This window comes from Sebastes fasciatus, chromosome 8, assembly GCF_043250625.1.
Source record: "Sebastes fasciatus isolate fSebFas1 chromosome 8, fSebFas1.pri, whole genome shotgun sequence".
Taxonomy (NCBI): domain Eukaryota; kingdom Metazoa; phylum Chordata; class Actinopteri; order Perciformes; family Sebastidae; genus Sebastes; species Sebastes fasciatus.
In genome coordinates, this window is record NC_133802.1 from 3,190,748 (window position 1) to 3,208,991 (window position 18,244).

General features: G+C 42.3%; 1 protein-coding gene across 4 annotated transcripts in view; it reads right to left on the bottom strand.

Annotated features, from left to right (window-relative positions):
* agrn (agrin) overlaps window positions 1-18,244 on the bottom strand; it is a 349,702-nt gene that overhangs the window by 134,206 nt on the left and 197,252 nt on the right. For all 4 annotated transcript variants that reach the window (XM_074642837.1, XM_074642838.1, XM_074642840.1 and 1 more), the window contains one exon: window positions 17,122-17,337. In XM_074642837.1, coding sequence (XP_074498938.1) covers window positions 17,122-17,337 — 216 coding nt within the window. The remainder of the gene's footprint in view (window positions 1-17,121; window positions 17,338-18,244) is intronic.

Here is an 18,244-nt window from a genome sequence, read left to right on the forward strand (position 1 = left end):
CTCCTGATTAACAGGAGCCAGTGGTGGTGGGGAGCCAAAATCAGCGCTGATGTGCAGCGAAGCGTTGGCTAATCACACTTGGCCTTTGCCATCAACATTCGCTAATGAGTGATGGCCGCTGGGCGCAATATGCTGTTCAGAGCTGCTAAAAGTCAGCTGCAGTAGGTGTTGGTCCTAAGCACATAACACAGGCACATCTGCATAGACACACAGTATCAGGACACACTCCTCGAGAATGCATGATGAGCTTAAAGGCTGATAATTAATTCTCTCTTCTCAATAGTCCCATGTAAATAAACGTGTTTAACAAGTCTGTCACTAACTGATGCACAGTAAAAGTTATTACATCTATAGCCAGTTCATTAAAGCTGTCCTAAAGTCACCTGCCCCTTAAAGGCCATTATACAAACCGGCAGCATTTTTTTTTTGTGCGTTTAATTCGCACGTCAATATATTTTTCTGAACTGTTGTTCGGAATTGTTCATTTTTTTCGGGAACGTGGTCCATTTCCTGAGCTTTCACTCTGCAATAAAGGCATCAACCCTGGAAAACCAAGCCGGCGGTCGGACGGTTTGGGGTTGTTGGTGTACCGAACCGTCGGCTCTAGTTTGCCCTTGTCTGAGTTTTTCCGGCCGATTCAGGCGGTGGAGCCTGCCGTTGAGAGAAATCACTCCCGATTGGCTGATCAGCTTAAACGAATCAGCGCACAAAAAGAGAAACGGACGTAAGGAAAGCAAGTCAACGAGTAAAGTCAAGAGGAAAAACACTGAAGGCTCGTCCCATTTTTCATCTTCATCTGATCTGATCGATCCAACACACGGATATTTTCACAACAGCACGGCCATCTGGAATGAAGCTGTAGTCTTTGCGATGTGTTTGAGTGCAACTTTTTGGCCAAGACAAAGGCGACAAGAGGCGATGCAACTGGTGGTCTTCGTCACCGCTAGTTCTTTGATGTCGGGTTGGCGTGTCTGGGCGTGGCGGTCAAGGCCGCGAATGAAAAAACATTTCTGCTGCACAAAATGAAGTTCTTTTTTTTCCCGGACTTTTCTAAAATCTCCACTCATTTTTTTTTTATGGTCTGCTAGAGTTTTACCTCTCAGCAAGCAATTCTAAAAAATGCTAAACTAAAGCAATATGAGAAGAGAACATCACTATGTGATGATGATACAGTAGCTTGTGTCTTGGCTCTAAATTGTCAAAAGCCAGCACGACTTTGTCACGACTTTTCAGTGATTTTTTTAGAATAAACTGAAGCAACATTAGCGACAACTATGGAAACCTCGTCAACACACAAAAAAACAAGAAATTATCTCTTGTAAACAAATGCAGAACCACAACAGTAATGAGTGCTTGGCACCCAAAGATTGAGACTTAATTGAAAAAAATAACAAGTAATATAAAAAAGACCAACATGCTGTTTATCTCTGTTTGTCTCTCTCTCTCTCTCTCTCTCTCTCTGTCACACACACACACACAGACGTTAGCAATCAGATAAACCCCTCAAATCAGTGCACCCATTTCAGCCCTGCAATATACTGCGGGACCCTGTTTAACATGAACACAATTTAATTTAAGCTATTTTGATAAGCCCCTCTGGGAAAGACGGAATGAAGCTGCAGGAGGAGCAGAGAGTAGTGACACGTATTCAGTGCAAATAGTAGATGAAAATAACTTGGATTGATTCTCGTCCTTCTCTGGCAAGCGTTATTACTGCAGGCAGGTGCTGTGTGTGTGTGTGTGTGTGTGTGTGTGTGTGTGTGTGTGTGTGTGTGTGTTTCTATTATTCTTTAATTGTGAAGAAAATTGTTAAATCTAGGAGTGAGAAAAACAAACACATTTTAGGGAGAAGTGATTTTTATATTGGCCTGTCCTCCCAATCCTCACTAACTTAGAATGAAGTTAATGTGATTAGAGTAAACAATAAACAAAGTAGGATTCACACTGCTGCCGGAAAGAATGAGTCATGCGGTCAGCATCCCCAGTCAAGTGATTCTGTTAAACGCTATAAAACTGACCTATTCAATTCACTGACAAACAGCATTTTAATGGCATCTTGCTGGTGTAATTCCACTGGAAATAGGATATTGTGTCAGGACACACCACAGAGAGGATGTGTTCGAAAATGGGCATGCTCTACTGCGACAAACAAAAGGCAGGGAAAGGCTGGTGGCTCCTGGGTGGGAAAGCAAGTCACTGTGAAATGCTTTGTACAAAAATTGAGGTTCAACAAAATGAATGAATTAAGTCTTAGGTGATGCAGTGCCATGCTGCCACTTATACCACTTAGAAGACTACTAAGTTACAGGTTTTATAGAATGATGGGAATGATTTTCTTGGGGAAACAATTAAATAAATATTTTAAAGGTCCCATATTGTGCTCATTTTCAGGTTCATACTTGTATTTTGTGTTTCTACTAGAACATGTTTATATGCTGTAATGTTAAAAAAAAACTTTATTTTCTTTATACTGTCGACCTGAATATGCCTGTATTTACCCTCAGTCTGAAATGCTCTGTTTTAGTGCATTTCAACGGAATTGCAACAGAATTGCGTTGCCTGGCAACAGTTTGGGTCCATGTTTACTTCCTGTCAGCTGATGTCATTAACATACACTGCAACCAGGAATATACTGGGACACATTAAGTATGTTTACGTTTAAAACCGTGTAATGGTCTAAAAATTGTATATTTGTGACATCACAAATGGACAGAAATCCTAACGGCTTTTTTCAAACGCACAATTTCTGAATACGGACTGTGTGTATTTCTCTGTATATTGAGCGCTTCGATACTTTCATAGTATTTATAAAGCACTTAAACCTGCTTTAAGAGACATGAAAATCTTACTTTTTACAATATGGGATCTTTAAACTGCTATCTTAGTCAGGCTGTTCTAATACACCGTTCATAGCTATACCTATGAAAAGTAATGCACTGTAATTTGTATATATAGCCCACAAAATCAATTTGTATGTAATCCACGTAATCGTGAACCAGGAAGTATAAAGAGTGAGGAACGCCACGTAGGAAGGAGGTCGGTGTGGATGGGTGGGTGAAAAAAACACTTTTGCCCAGGAGACTGATGTTCGTGTCCCATGTGAAACCAGAAGTCAACATCAATTTATTTGTCACGCAACTTCTGTACTCATGTCTTCCAGATTGTCGTTTTATTGCCTAAACCTAAGCAAGTCGATCTTTTCCTAAGTAACTTTGTTGCCGAAACCTAACCAAGTTGTTTCCTGTAAAGACAGAAGTTTATTTTGAAAAGACTGTATGCATGGAATGAGCGGAAATTGCCACGTTTTGCTGGACATTCGTAGGAAAACAAACAAAAAGTGAGGAATAACTTTTTGTAAGATATCATACGAACCGTTGTATGAGTTTAGTAACTAATATGAAAGAATAATAATATCAGATAAACTTCAAATCTAATTATTATTTTTCTTATAATCCTTAAGATTTTCACTAAATCAAATTGGATTTTTTTCCACTATTTATGACCAGCATTTTTCTTTTACAATTCCCAGTTCTTTTTTGTTCTGTAATTACCTCTTATATTACAAGTTTCAATTGTTACAATCAAATTGCCCACTCACCCACATGGGATTCACAGGAACTGCTACATATACTTCATCATTACTGTGTGTGATTTGATCTCATTTATGTTACCTCTCAAGGTTAACTGATGGCTGTCATCAGACACATTAGAGCTCTAGTAAGTTACTGCTAATGCAAACAAAACAATTCCTACTAGTGAGGCTTCGTAATAAAAAATGACGAACCGCAGGGTGGCTTTTACTACTAAGCAGCCACAGGAAACCGCATTTTGTTGAGCGTTGATATCGATCGCACATTAAAAATGCTTCTACAGAACAAAACATGGTTATTTTCTGAGGCTTTTTGTCATTGGACTTAAGAAATATTACTCACAAGAGTTAAGTCTCCTCATATTTTCTCCTTCAGCACTTCTCAGTTCTGGTCCTGAGGACAAAAGACTGCTGGGTTGCTCTCCTTCCACTCAGTTAACCACATTCACATTCCAATCCAGGTGCAAACAGTGTCTCATTAGATCGCCAACATGAACACCAGCAGGACTCTGGGTCCCAACCACCTGGATCAATACCCACTGCACTACTTCATCACGGCTGTGAGACGAGACGACGCGAGGCGATTCGCATTCACACATATATACACACGACTACGTACACGCGGCTGAATATCTCATCACCAGAAGAAGGTAAAAGTTTTGAAAGTTTAACAATCTGTTTGCTCATTTGAAAATCAGCGATGGTGGAATTTACAACCAATCTCCCGTTGAAAGCAAAGGCCGTCTAAATTGCCCTTTACTGCCACAATGTGAGCACAGCATTACTCTGGGGAGAGAGGGCAGTCGATGGAGGGTCCTTAAACAAGTCTCAAGGCAGGAATGGTTGTGTGTGTGTGTGTGTGTGTGTGTGTGTGTGTGTGTGTGTGTGTGCACCTAAAGTATAAAACCTAGAGGATAAAAGTGCAGTGAAGAATATGTAAATATATATACAGTAAATACAGTATGTATGTTAGAGCTGCCAAAGCCAATAATAACACGTTAACGTTAGGGATGTCCATAATTAACCATTAACCAACATTAAGTATTTTAACCGATTAACGCTATCGTTTAAAACGGTTAAAAGAAATGTTAATAATTAACTCAAACGCTGAGCGGCTCGTCTCTTTAGGGAGAAAAGCTGGTCCACCTTAACAGCCCACCTTAAGAGGCGGAGCCGGAGCTGCAGGATACAGGAAGTTGGCTCCGGTCTCCAGCTCCCTTGAGCGGATGAGTTGTAGTTTCATAGCATTTATTCACCAACAAATAAAGTGTCCACACACTGCTACACCTACGATCACAGCTAGAACGCCACCAACAACCTCACACTCACCGCCAACACACACACGGTCTGTTGGACACTCACTAAAGTTACGCGGTCTATGTGTGCGAAGGCGAGCACGAAGCCTCCGGCAATGCTAGAGCTTCTAACGTAGCACAAATACACACTGTTTGTTGGCCACTCGCTAAAGTTACGCCGGGCAGACAAAGTATCGTTATGCCAGGTAGACACACAGCTGACAGCCTGCTAAACTAAACTAAATGTGCGGTGGAGACTTTTACTTGGAAAGTGACTGCATGTCCGCGACACTACACGCAGCATCGTAGCTGCTAAGTTAACGCTCCCGGACGGTGAACTGGGGAAAATTAAAAAAAAATGAGCATCTCTAGTTAACGTAAATTCATTTAAACGGCACCAATTACTTTAATGCATCAACGCAACTTGGGATTTTTAGGTTGTAGCGGGCTCAGTTTTAAAGCTAGAGGGAATAAAAACTCAAAATGTACGCAAACTTTTGGTGAGGAAAAACTGCCATGGCCATTTTCGAAGGGGTCCCTTGAACTCTGACCTCCAGATATGTGAATGAAAATGGGTTCTATGGGTACCCACGATTCTTCCCTTTACAGACATGCCCACTTTATGATCATCACATGCAGTTTTGGGGCAAGTCATAGTCAAGTCAGCACACTGACACACTGACTTGACTTTGTCATGTTGTGATTTGAGCATATTTGTTTTATTCTAAATGCAGTACCTGTGAGGGTTTCTGGACAATATCTGTCATTGTTTTGTGTTGTTAATTGATTTCCAATAATAAATGTATACATGCATTAGCAGAAAGCAGCATATTTGCCCACTCCCATGTTGATAAGAGTATTAAATACTTGAAAAAAAACTCCCTTTACGGTATATTTTGAACAGATAAAACAACGTGCAATAATTTGCGATTAATTGCAATTAACTATGGACAATCATGCCATTAATCACAATTAAATATTATATTTTTATTTATATATATTTATATATAATCAATTGACAGCCCTAATATATATATTCAGTAGAATATATACTATAAAACCAAACGATCAATAAACTCAACACAAATAACTTTTAGATTTTCTCTTTCTGTCTCGATAAATTCACTGACTGGAACAGAATTTAGAGAAAGAAAGTTTGGTTTATATGAGGACATACATTGTGTGACAGCGCCACAGAAACCAAGCCAATACAGACACAAACAGATCTTCTTTCTCTTCTTCTCCTGAGAGTTGTCGCCATTCTTGTTCCACACAAATAAAATAAAATATCCACTATTGTCTGCTGAGCTGGTAGTTATCCTCATGCTTTCAACACCTCTCTGCTTTTATTATTTTCACTCTTTTCCGTGTCTCACAAAGTATGCGCAGAAAAATAACAAATAACAATGTATTATTCAGTAGACACCAAAAGCATAAATACATTATAAAGTCTCAAAACACAACCCCCTTGCCTGGTATTAGCAGGTGTGTGCATGTGTATGTGTGTGCAGATAATCGGTATTTTTGCCTGCGGGTTTTAGAGAGGTGAATGCTGGATAGAGAGAGGGAGAGATGAAGAAGACAGGATTTGTCTTACAAGTATCAGTGGACGGACGCAGACGAGTGGAACAGAGAGTAAAGATGGATAGAGGATTCCTGCAAAGCCCATTATCATCTCTTTATGTGTGTGTGTGTGTGTGTGTGTGTGTGTGTGTGTGGTGAAGGACGATAAGAATGTATGTTTTTCTATCTCTGTTTGCAAAATGCCTAGAGTGTGCGTATATTTCACTAAGTACGCCAGTGTGTGTGTGTGTGTGTGTGCACATGCATAGGGGTATAAATACAGTATCAGTACACACACACACACACAGAGAGAGAGAGAGAGAGAGAGAGTCGGTCTGTCAGGTTCTGCATGTTATGGTTATGAATACCAAGCAAGAGTCAATGCCCCAGGGAAATGAAAGCACGGAAAGCGAGTTATTTACAATGACCTCTCGCCCCCGTGTGCGTGCGTTAGTGTGTGTGCGTGCCAATAAATGTGTTCAGCAATCACGCCCGAGGAATTTGATTACTCTGTGTGTGTGTGTGCGAGTGTGTGTGCATGTTACTACTGATGAGAGTAGCAGCAACAAACTAAAGAGGCAAATGGAAGAAAAAGGAATGGACTGGAAGAAAGTGAAGGAGAAAGAAAGAAAGAAAGTAGCAAGTAAGAAGCGGCGAGAGCGTGGCGGAGCTATTTTTGGCCGGTCTGACGGCGAGTTAAGGAGAGAGACGTGAAGAAGAATGGACTCAAGAGGAAGAGGAGAAAGTAAAGGAGGGTTAAAAAGAGAGATGAAGAGGGGGAAAACAAGAGAGTGGGAGAAGAAGAAGAGAAGGGAGTGAGGGAGGAAGGAAGAAAGGACAAGGGAAGAAAGAAATTGGAGGGATAAAACCAATGAGCTGAATAAAAGACAAAAAGAGGTAAGGGAGGAACACTGGAGGGAGGAAGCAAAGAAGGAAAGGAGGGAAGGAAAAGGAGAATAGGAAGTGTAGATTTAGAGATGCAGAACACTGCTCTAGCAAAGCCACAAATCCAAAATCCGTCATCTCCGCCATGTACAGCTTATACCACCAGTCCATTGTCAACGGGGACAACCGGGCATGTCACTGGGGTAACAACAGAGATCGTCAGAGCATGGGCAAAAAGACAAGTAGAGGAAAAGGAAGAGGGCATGTGGGGGTGAAGGAGGAATAAAGCAGGTTGGCTTTCATCTCCCGACTCCACAGCTCTGCTCCAGAATGAGGCTTTTGCTTGCAGGAGATTTCCTGAAACCCTCCCTCCCAGCCAGCTTTGGGCACGACGAGGGGATAAATCAAGGCTTTAACCGGCCTGGTCCAGACACCTTAACAAGCAGCCACACCAGCACCAGACAAAAGACAAAAAAGTGCAGCTGGGGTAACAAGCTCAGGCCAGAGACAGCTTTAGCTTCTCTGGGAAAAAAACCTTCAGACTGGTGGAAAATTAAAGGACAAAAAAAGAAAAACGACACACACTGTCTCAGTAAGGCATCGTTCCACCACGAAGAGCTCCTCCTCATAGATTCTCCAAGTGTGTGGAACTCAACTGGAGGGATTAACACCATTCCTACAATACTGATTCCCTCATTTTGGTGCTTTTAACATGTTTGTCCAAAATCTCAAACAGATGTTATATTGGGACTGTGAGAGTGACGGCGCATGATAGAGATTTTCATACTTCGTTGAGCCCTAATATCCTGTATGGAAGCGCCAAAATGTGTTGCTAATTTATTCAGGTTTTCCTTTAATCTGCCACCATCTAAATGTAACCGTTAGCATCATAATTAGCAAATAACACATTTGATACAGCCATAGAGTAAAGCATGTTCTTCAAAAGCAATTTTGCATACACAAAATACACAATACACACATATACTGTATCATTAAATTCTGTATATCTGCAAGTACATCCAAACTGAGGACTAATGAGCTTTGGCGAATACATTTAGGAGGAAATGTAACTGCATTTACTTTGAACCCAAATCCTTCCTTCAGGATCTTCGAGTTTTCAAAACCATAAAAAAAAATGTTAATCATGCTTTAGTTGTAGAGTGGATATTGGACGGGGAACAAAACAAAGACAGTGAACATTTTGCAGATATGTTTAATATTAGGGCTGTCAATCGCTTCAAATATTTAATTGCGATTAATCATATGATTCTCCATAGTAATATTTTTTATCCGTTGAAAATGTACCTTAAAGGAAGATTTGTCAAGTATTAAATACTCTTATCAACGTGGAAGTGGGCAAATATGGCCATAGAACACATTTTCATTCACATATCTGGAGGTCAGAGGTCAAGGGACCCCTTTGAAAATGGCCAGTTCAGCGTCATTTCGGAGCATTATTTAGCTACCTTGGCGACAAGCTAGTATGACATGGTTGGTACCAATGGATTCCTTAAGTTTTTACAGTTTCATATGATGCCAGTATCTTCACTCTAGCTTTAACCGCTACAACCCTAAAAACCGTAAGTTGCGTTAAAGCGTTACAGATATTAGTGGCGTTAAAACGAATTGGCGTTATCGCGTTATTATAGCTTTGACAGCCCTATTTAATATTAATATTTATAAATGCGAGTTACTTGTATATGAGACAGGTTTAAGCCATTCAAGTAATAAATACAGAAAATGAATGTAAGTGCATCAACTCGCTGAACGGCTCTGAATTCTGCCTGAATGCCTCGAGCTGCACCACGTACTTTATGTTTGAGATGGAGAGGTTCACATCCTCCTGGTATTGGGTCTGACTGCCTGCAGTATGTTAGAGCAGACAGAGCAGCAGGTGTGGAGTACTGATGCCTTTCTGCTTTCACTGTGAGGACACAAGAGTGTGTCGGTGCTGGAGAGATAAAGCCTTCTCTAAAGCGCAGAGAGAGAGAGGACTGATAGAGTCGGAGGCAGCGGGCCGTGCTTATGGCCAACTCTCAAATACACACAACACACAAAATCAATCTCCATTGATCACTCTCTCGAACCCCAGTCACCTCACCTCACACTCCACTTTTTTTTTTTTGCATTACTTGTTGCACTCCTTCAAGAAGAAAAAGTAAAAAGACTGAAAAGTCCATGTTCCACTAGAGTGGCCACACAAGATGAGTTCTGCAGCAGTCTCTCAGGGAGAGGGAGTGTATTTACCACTCTGCTCCAAGTTCAATATTAGGAGAGCCAACACGGTGCGCGTTCCCCAGCCGATTGCAGCGTGTGCATGCCCACACACACACTACTACGCACACACACACACACACACACACACACACACACACACACATGAAGTGCTTCGGCTGGCTGTTTCTCCCTCTCTGCCTCGGAGTTCTTTCTTTTCTTAACTGACCGCTTTTTTCTTCTCGCCTCGCGTTGTCAGGGACTCCTGCTGGGCCAATTTAAACGCGCCTTCTCCTTTTAATTTCGATAATATCAGAGACTATTATCTGCTCACCGCCTGCCCGCTTGACCGCTGGAGATGTAACCCCACCCATCCTAAATCATCCGTCTAGAACAAAAAGAAGATAATGAGGAAGCTGGCGCCGAGCCGGTCTGAACCATTAAGGGCCAGGTTATGAGAATATTAGAGCGGAGCACCGGGGACCACTAAGTGCCCACGCCTCAACAACGTGCGGGTCATTTTGTCCTGCCCTCCGGAGGGGACTTACACCATTACCATGGCACTTAAATGTTGTAATAGCCAGTTCAACGTTATGAGTGAGGTGCTAAATTAATGTGGTTAAAGGGGATTTTTACACTGTTGTGCCAAACTGAGCTGAACTGAACTGTGTAGCCACGAGAGTGGGAATATATGGGCAAATGGGCGATGGCCGACCAACTCCAAGTTGTAAACATAACACACGCTCACTTGCAGTTACAACTGCAAGTGAGCTCACCCAATGTGTTGGTAAAAATCCCTCAATGCGACTGCTTTGTGTGTTCCACCATCTAGCGGTGCCGCCATTACTGCAGTGGCTAGTCGTAGTGATGTTAGTGTGTTAGTACTCTCTACCAACAGTATAATAAACAAAGATGAGTGTGAATCTAAAATATATTAAGTAAAATTGAAGGTTTTTACGAGGACACGGCTGCTGTCACTACGAGCAACCATGGCGCATTCGGCTGAGAGTCACCAGTTAACGTGCGTTTGTACGTGTTCTGTTTGTGATGCTGACCGAATGTTTACTTTGTGGTCATTAGGTTGCCCTCGTTAGAGCAACCAACGTTACTTTTCACTACAACGCCACAGTTAATCGATTGAGCTAATTTATTCTGTGGGACCACCGCATCTCAAATTTGGCTGAACATTAACCACCAAAGCTACTGGTCGTACCAGAGCAAGTAAGGTACTGTAGCAGTCAAACCCCCGAGTGTGTTGAAGTGAGCAAGGGTTGCCATATTCTGTTAGAGAATTCAACTTTCCATTTGCAAGAGGAAGAATGTGCTATTTCTTCTTTTAAAAGTCACACAGTGCTGCTTTAAGTCAGCACCAGAATGCTCACACTGGGAAAAGTAGCAGTGTCAGCATCCTATAGATGTCAGGAACCTGCTGCTTGATGCTTCCCTCCTGTTCGCAAAAAAAACATACCCCAAGCCTCAGACTTGTATTTAGTGATAACAACATGCTCCATATAACTCCAGTCCCTTTAAAAAAGGGGATAATCTGCGAGAAAAAAAACTTCTTTTGTGGCTGCACTCCTGAGTGCCAGATAAGACTCCCGAGTTGATTTGAATTGGACATGACGGCTTCTCAGAACGGTGGCCAATTCGCTTACCCCAATGAAAACCCACCATTCAAATCGAATGAGTCAAACGAGGCTTCGCACAAAAGCACCAATCCAACCGCCCACACTATTCTTAAAGTTAAAAGCTCTCTCAGTCTCTCGGCTCTTTCTCCTCTTGCGCTGCCTCCCGCTTTTCCTCCTTCCCATCTTTGCCTCTCTCTTCCTGCATCAGCCCCGACAACTCCATAATCTCAGCCCAAGTGACCTGTCCAGACCTTCTGTACCGGCGGAATTTATTGGAGGCACAAAGAGAATGAGAACCTGTCACTCTGCTTCCCTTGACCTCCTAACACCCTCTCTCTCTCTCTCTCTCTCTCTCTCTCTCTCTCTCTCTCACACACACACACACACACACACACACATCCTGGCAGACATGCATGTATACTATGGCTGCCCCCTCTTAGTTGATTAGTTGACTAATTGGTCGTTTTGATCTTAGTTGACCAAGATTTCTTCAGTCGATTAGTCACTTTTTTATGCTTTTTAATGCCGAATGTCTTGTTTCCAAGAAACTTATGAGCACATCTCTGGTAAACACAAGATTTAAATTGGCGCTTTTGTGTGATTCTTCTGGAGAAACACTTTTACAGATCTGTCGATTAAATAAACTAATCAACCTTCCTTTTTCCTTACGGGACCCCTTTTCTATCATCGAGTAAACTGACGACCCCCTGACAAAGTGACATATTTTATGAATATTTCAAATTATATTCAATGCGTAACCGCGCAGTACAACTGTACAATTAACCCAAATAGTGAACGCAATAACTGGAGGAAGTTTGTGTAAAATGAGCGATATGGATGAGTTTTGAGTGGCATTATTTCCTGTGAATATTGCATCAGAGATGAGTTTTCCTGTTTCCTGAACTTTTACTACAATTCTCTGTCTGTATTGTGTTATTTTTTTTTATTTTAACAATCATACATACTAAATGGGCTTCTCTTTTGACAAATTCAGTGTTTTCTTCTCCCTGACGCATGGCCATTGTTCTATTGGCTCAGATGAGGCTGTTTAGCATTGAGGGAAGGCTCTGCCCTTATCCTGTTTATAGCTTAAACACTAATCCAAACTTTAAAAATAACAATTTCATTTAGTTTTCTTCACAGAAATGAATGAGGTATAGGCCAACTGTGTATATATATATATATATAGGACTCCCGAGCTGATTGGAGGATGTAAAAAACACTCTTAACATACCTCACACCACAGGAATATATGGAAAGATAATCTTTAAAACCATCAAAAAATCGGGGCTTTGCTGACGATCATCGGAAGGGGGGGAATCGGGCCCAAAATCGGCTTGATTTTTGTGTAATTTGTGCCCCGCATCAGTCAACTAAGAATGAGGACAGCCCTAAAGGTCCAGACACATCAACCCGACATCAAAGAACTAGTGGCAACAAAGGCCGCCTGTTGAGTCGCCTCACGTCACCTTTGTCTTGGCCAAAACGTTGCACTCGAACACACCGCAAAGACTACAGCCGACAGGCCAACCGCCACGTACATTCTGCGCCTGTGTGAGGAATTCAACATGCTGAATTGGCCGGAAAAATTCCAACATGGGCAGACTAAAGCCGACGGTGCAGGACACACCGAAAAGGCTAGGCTGACGGACGCTCACAGACGGCCTCAAACTGATCGTCGGCTTGGTGTGTCAGGGCCTTTACATACACTATCCCGCATTCTAGTACCTTCACCTTCACAAACACACAAACCACAGCTTACAACTTGGCTGAACCTTCCATCCTGTGTTCCTTATATCCCTTGTTTCTTTGGTCGTCTGCCCTTACATACACTTCCTATTGACAAAAGTCGTTTTGTGATGTGTGGGAGCTTTCAACAAGGATGTTGCAATAGAAGCAAAGGTACATACTGCATACCTACAGATGACAACTAGTAAAGTGGTTGGCACACACTTGACCATGTGTGTTGCATTGCATTGCCTTAATTTCAACATACAATGCAACAAAAGATAAATTCTATTTCCGTTTGATAAAAGCACTGGCGGCCTACAGTTTAGGCTTTAAGGTCACCGGCATCAGTACCTGGCAGTTATGTCAACATATGGAGTCGGGCTTGAGTCTGTGAGCTCCGGGCAAATCCACCAATGAAAAGAATGTCTTTAACCTTTGTGAATAACAGTTTTAAAAGTAGCGATGTGTGCCCTGCCACAGCACTTACCACCTTATTCACAGCAGTTACAATTTTCGCCCAAAAAGGTAATCAAAGAAATGGTGGATTCTACATGACCTGCACTAAAAATGTTAACTATTTAGATGTTATTGCAGGATGTGTGAATGGAGTTGAGTCTAAATTGTGTATCAGTTACTCACCCCGTGTTATCTTGAATTCTTGAAGAATTCTAAAAAACTGAGTAAAACCTCGATGAATTCAAGTAAATGGAGGTCAGCTTTAACAACAGCAAAACTATTTAAAACACTTTGGCCACTACGGTCTCATGCTTTAGCTGCGAGTTCATGCAGTGTTTTAAATAGTAAGATTTTGGCGAAGTTTTGGGGAGTACTGAGCATACGACTGGATAAACCAGGCTTGGATTATACTGCACATATTCTCCGTTCACTGTGGAGGCATGAGAGAAAAAATCTGTCTTTTGAAAACTTGTTTTTTTCAAGAATTCAAGGTAACACAGGGTGAGTAATTGACATACAAATGGTAATTTTAAGGGAGAAGTATTCCTTTAAAGGACCAACACGCGTAGCCAAGCTAGCACTAACGCTAGCCAGATAATCTGCGAGACACTACTACAATGCTATTTTATAGACCACGCTGTTGTATGGGTTTGACAAAATATTACTTTGTGAGTTTTTTTTTTAATTAATTATCTGATACTCAATCGGTTAAAATATTTAAAAGCAATTAATCACGTGATTGTCCAATTCTCGCAAATAAATCCGTTCAAAATGTACCTTAAAGGGAGATTTGTCAAGTATTTAATACTCTTATCAACATGGAGTGGGCAAATATACTGCTTTATGCAAATGTATGTATTTATTTATTATTGGAAATCAAGTAACAACTCAAAACAATGACAGATATTGTCCAGAAACCCTCACAGGTACTGCATTTAGCATAAAACAATATGCTCAAATCATAACATGGCAAACTGCAGCCCAACAGACAACAACAGCTGTCAATGTGTCAGTGTGCTGACTTGACTATGACTTGCCCCAAACTGCATGTGATTATCATAAAGTGGGCATGTCTGTAAAGGGGAGACTCGTGGGTACCCATAGAACCCATTTACATTCACATTACTGGAGGTTAATTTTAACATCATTTTGGCATTATTTAGCCTTCTTTGCGACAAGCTAACATGACATGTTTGGTACCAATAGATTTCTCAGGTTTGTGTAGTTTCATATGGTGCTTGTTTCTTCACTCTAGCTTTAAAACTGAGCCCGCCACAACCTCCGAAACATCCAATAGCGGTCGGCCCCGACGGTGGCCCGTTGGATTTTTAAGTTAATTAAAAATCGCAAGTTACTTTAATGTGTTGAAGAAAGTAGTGACGTTAAAGGCAGTCGTGTTATGTGCTTCTTCATTGTTTAACATTTTACATTACAATAAAATACTGTAAGTTAGCAAGGCTACCGCGATGGACACCATGCACTTGCAGATTTCATCTTTTCAATCCAACTTCTTACTTAAAAATATCCAGTCTCCCAAGTTACACTCCACAAAGAGCTGACATGAGTTGACATTAAAATTGCCTTACTATTAGCATCAATTATACTGGGCTAATGAACATGCAGGCGACGCAGGAATGAAAAAGCAGCTTCTGACTTCTGGATGTGATAAAAGAGAAAGTCTCAGTTCTGGTGGTGAGCATGTCGTTATCATCAGCAATACTATCATTAGCATCATCATTATTATTATGTTTTACTTTATTATTTTTTTTCTAGTGACTGCCTGCTGTTTTTGCCAGTGGTAATTATGGTGCTTCTGATGGCCTTAACCCTCCATCATTACAGCACTCGCACTACTTTCTCTCCCCGGATTTAATCTACTGCTGTACTCTGCTCACCTATTCACTCACTCACTCACTCACTCGCTCGCTCGCTCACTCACTCACTCACTCACTCACTCACTCACTCACTCTCGCATCCCCCTGCTTCACTAAATGTTTCATATCTCATTCCTCTTTCAACATGATTCCCTCCCTCTCCAGATGCTTCCCCGCTGTACTCTCTGTCCTCTCTCTGTCCTTTATATCTCTTTATTTCCTCTCTGCCAGAGCTGAGCAGTCACCAAGCTTGTTATTAGTGCCAGGTCCGAGCCGGCACTGTAATCAGACCCCTGGAATTAGCAGTGGGCCCACACTGGCAGGCAGGCACGACGCTGACAAAACACTATAGTTATTATTGAGGCTGCTGCAATGTTGCAGCTTTGGCAGGAATCTGCTGCTCCCCTCAGAGCCCTGGATCTTGATGGGCTTTGCTAAAGAGAAGCAATGCGAGGTACAGCAGGAGTGTAGGCACCCACCAGGGGCCAGGGGATAAAACACACACTGGACGGCTACCAATGGGAGCAGTGAGTGGCACACTTTTTTGTTTGTGAGGGTGCAGGTGGTGCTTAAGCGCTGGGAGCGCAGCCATATTGTAAAGACAATAGGCTGGACATAATGGGGACGTGTTTTATTATTGGGGGATACAGATAGGAAGGAAAAGCCTGTTGTATTAGGACAGGGTGTAATAGAAATCCATTTACTTGACAATAACACGCGATTTAGTGTCACTCAGAGACTGTGTGATGAATTAACCATGCTAGTTTGCTGTCTCAAAGATCAAAACACACCAAGTCCTGTGTCTATTATTTCAAACCCACACATTCACCATGCTTTATGCAGTTTATTCACCTATACTTCACAGCTTTGAAATACAACTCTCAGAGCGGTTTAATGGAGAGTGTCAGTCTAGGGTCAGATTGCTTCCTGTTAATGCTGTAGATTCTGGGATCGATCTTTTCTGGATCAAAGGCACCGATTTGATCTCTCAAAAATGTTCAAACCCCAATATATACTAATGGTAACACTGCAAAAAAAAACACACACTGACATAAAAAGAATCTTCAAAGAATGATATCAAGCTGTTTTTTTGCAGTGTGGTGATCTCATAAATACAGAACAGCAGCCTCTATTGTTTTCAAATTGTGAAAAAGTTCCAACTTTTGTTCATTTGAACTATTTATTTAACAATAAGGAAACGTTTTCTTATTTCGGTAACGTGCGGTCAAGCCAGCCGTCACTTTCATCTCCGTGGTCAACTGTAGAGCATCCATATACTGACATTTATGTAAAATGCATAAGGGCATCTGATCGGGATGCCTCCTGGACGCCTCCCTTTGGAGGTTTTCTGGGCACGTCCAACTAGTAAGAGGCCCCGTGGTAGACCCAGAACACACTGGAGAGATTATACAGTATATCTCATCTGGCCTGGGAACGCCTCTTGGTCCCTCAAGAAGAGCTGGAAAACGTTACTGGGGAGAGGGACATCTGGAATTCCCTGCTAAGCCTGCTGTCCCCGGCCCCGGAGAAGCGGAAGAAAAGGGATGTATGGAAGTTATAGGAAATGCAATGTTAGCGGAGCTGCTGTATTAGCGGTGCTATTCTTCAATAAATACTGTGGAAAACCCTCGATTAGTTACTTTGCACTGAAACACATGGATAGCTCTCTAATGGGCCTTTCACACAGAATGTGGCAACCGCACCCCCGTGCTCTGAAACCCAGTGTTTTCCAATGGCTTGAGCGGTGCAACGACGGCTTTTTGCTGCGCCAAGCAAAGGCGCAGCACACTGTGATGTGCACTGGACCCAGTGGCGAGCGCAGTGCAAACCGCAATCTGTGAGAAGGACCAACAACAGTGGTTGGTTGGAAGGGTTTTTGTACTTACAGCAGGGCCCCTTGCGCAGAACCTTGATGCGTCTCTGTGTGTTGCACTGGGCTTTCTCCAGTTCGCACTCGTTGGAGTAGGTGGACGAATCCGAGCCGCAAACAGGCGCCACCAAGGATGGACAATCCGCTCTCTTGCAAACACACTCAGCCTTGGCCGGGTCCGTCTGGTCACGCTCACACACGGCGCCGAAGCCGCACAACATCCCTCTGCAGCCTGCCAGACAGGAAGAAAGAAAGGTGTTAGGATTGATACAAGAACATCTTATCAAATGACCTTTCTGTTACAATTCCAGAAACTCAAAAGGTGTCTGACCACAAACCTGAATGCAAAGTTCACTTTTCATGAGTAAATGCAAAAGAAAGTTGAACACCAGACAGGCACGTCTGAGCTGATTCATCTCAATATCCGTCAGCCATTGGGGTCTTTGTGCAGAAATCTACACAGTTTAGCAACAAAAATGCATCAGGGATTTAACGTGATCCTGGCGTAAAGCAAACAGATGCTCTCAATTCATTCCGGGAGAATGTGTCCACCCATGCAGAGCGAGCGCAGTGTGTTGTTGGGCGTGCTGAGCCTATTGCAGGATTTGGAAAAGCTTCAATGTTGAGAATTTTTTAAAAAGTCAGCAACAACATTAAAATCAATCTACAGACAGCAGTCTTGTGGACAGTTTATGTTCATCCTCTAAAGAGACTTTGAAGCATCAATGATCCGCCGTCCGGGAAAACACGGAGGGACGGCAACACGGAGACAAACCAAGGTTAGCCAAACACTTCAAGGCTACACAACAACTCTTAAGACTTTGATCCTCACATTCCCGCCAACTCCTTTGCTTTGATCAAGTGAGAAACAGCAAACTGTAAACTTTGTCTACTGAATGCGCAAAGCAAACAGGGAGTACCTGTGTGCTTACACAGCATCAACTTAGAGAGTAATTCACCCGAGTTGTGGCAGCTACAGCTGCTGTGGCTCTGTGCCCACTTTTTGAGGGCTGTTGGGCAGCCAGCTGGCGTGACGTCCTTGCCTCAGCACTGGGGGGGCGTTAAAAGAGATGGTGAGCTCTCACAGGTACCAAACCTGATTGGAAATCAATGGACGAAAACATATAAAAATCCACTTT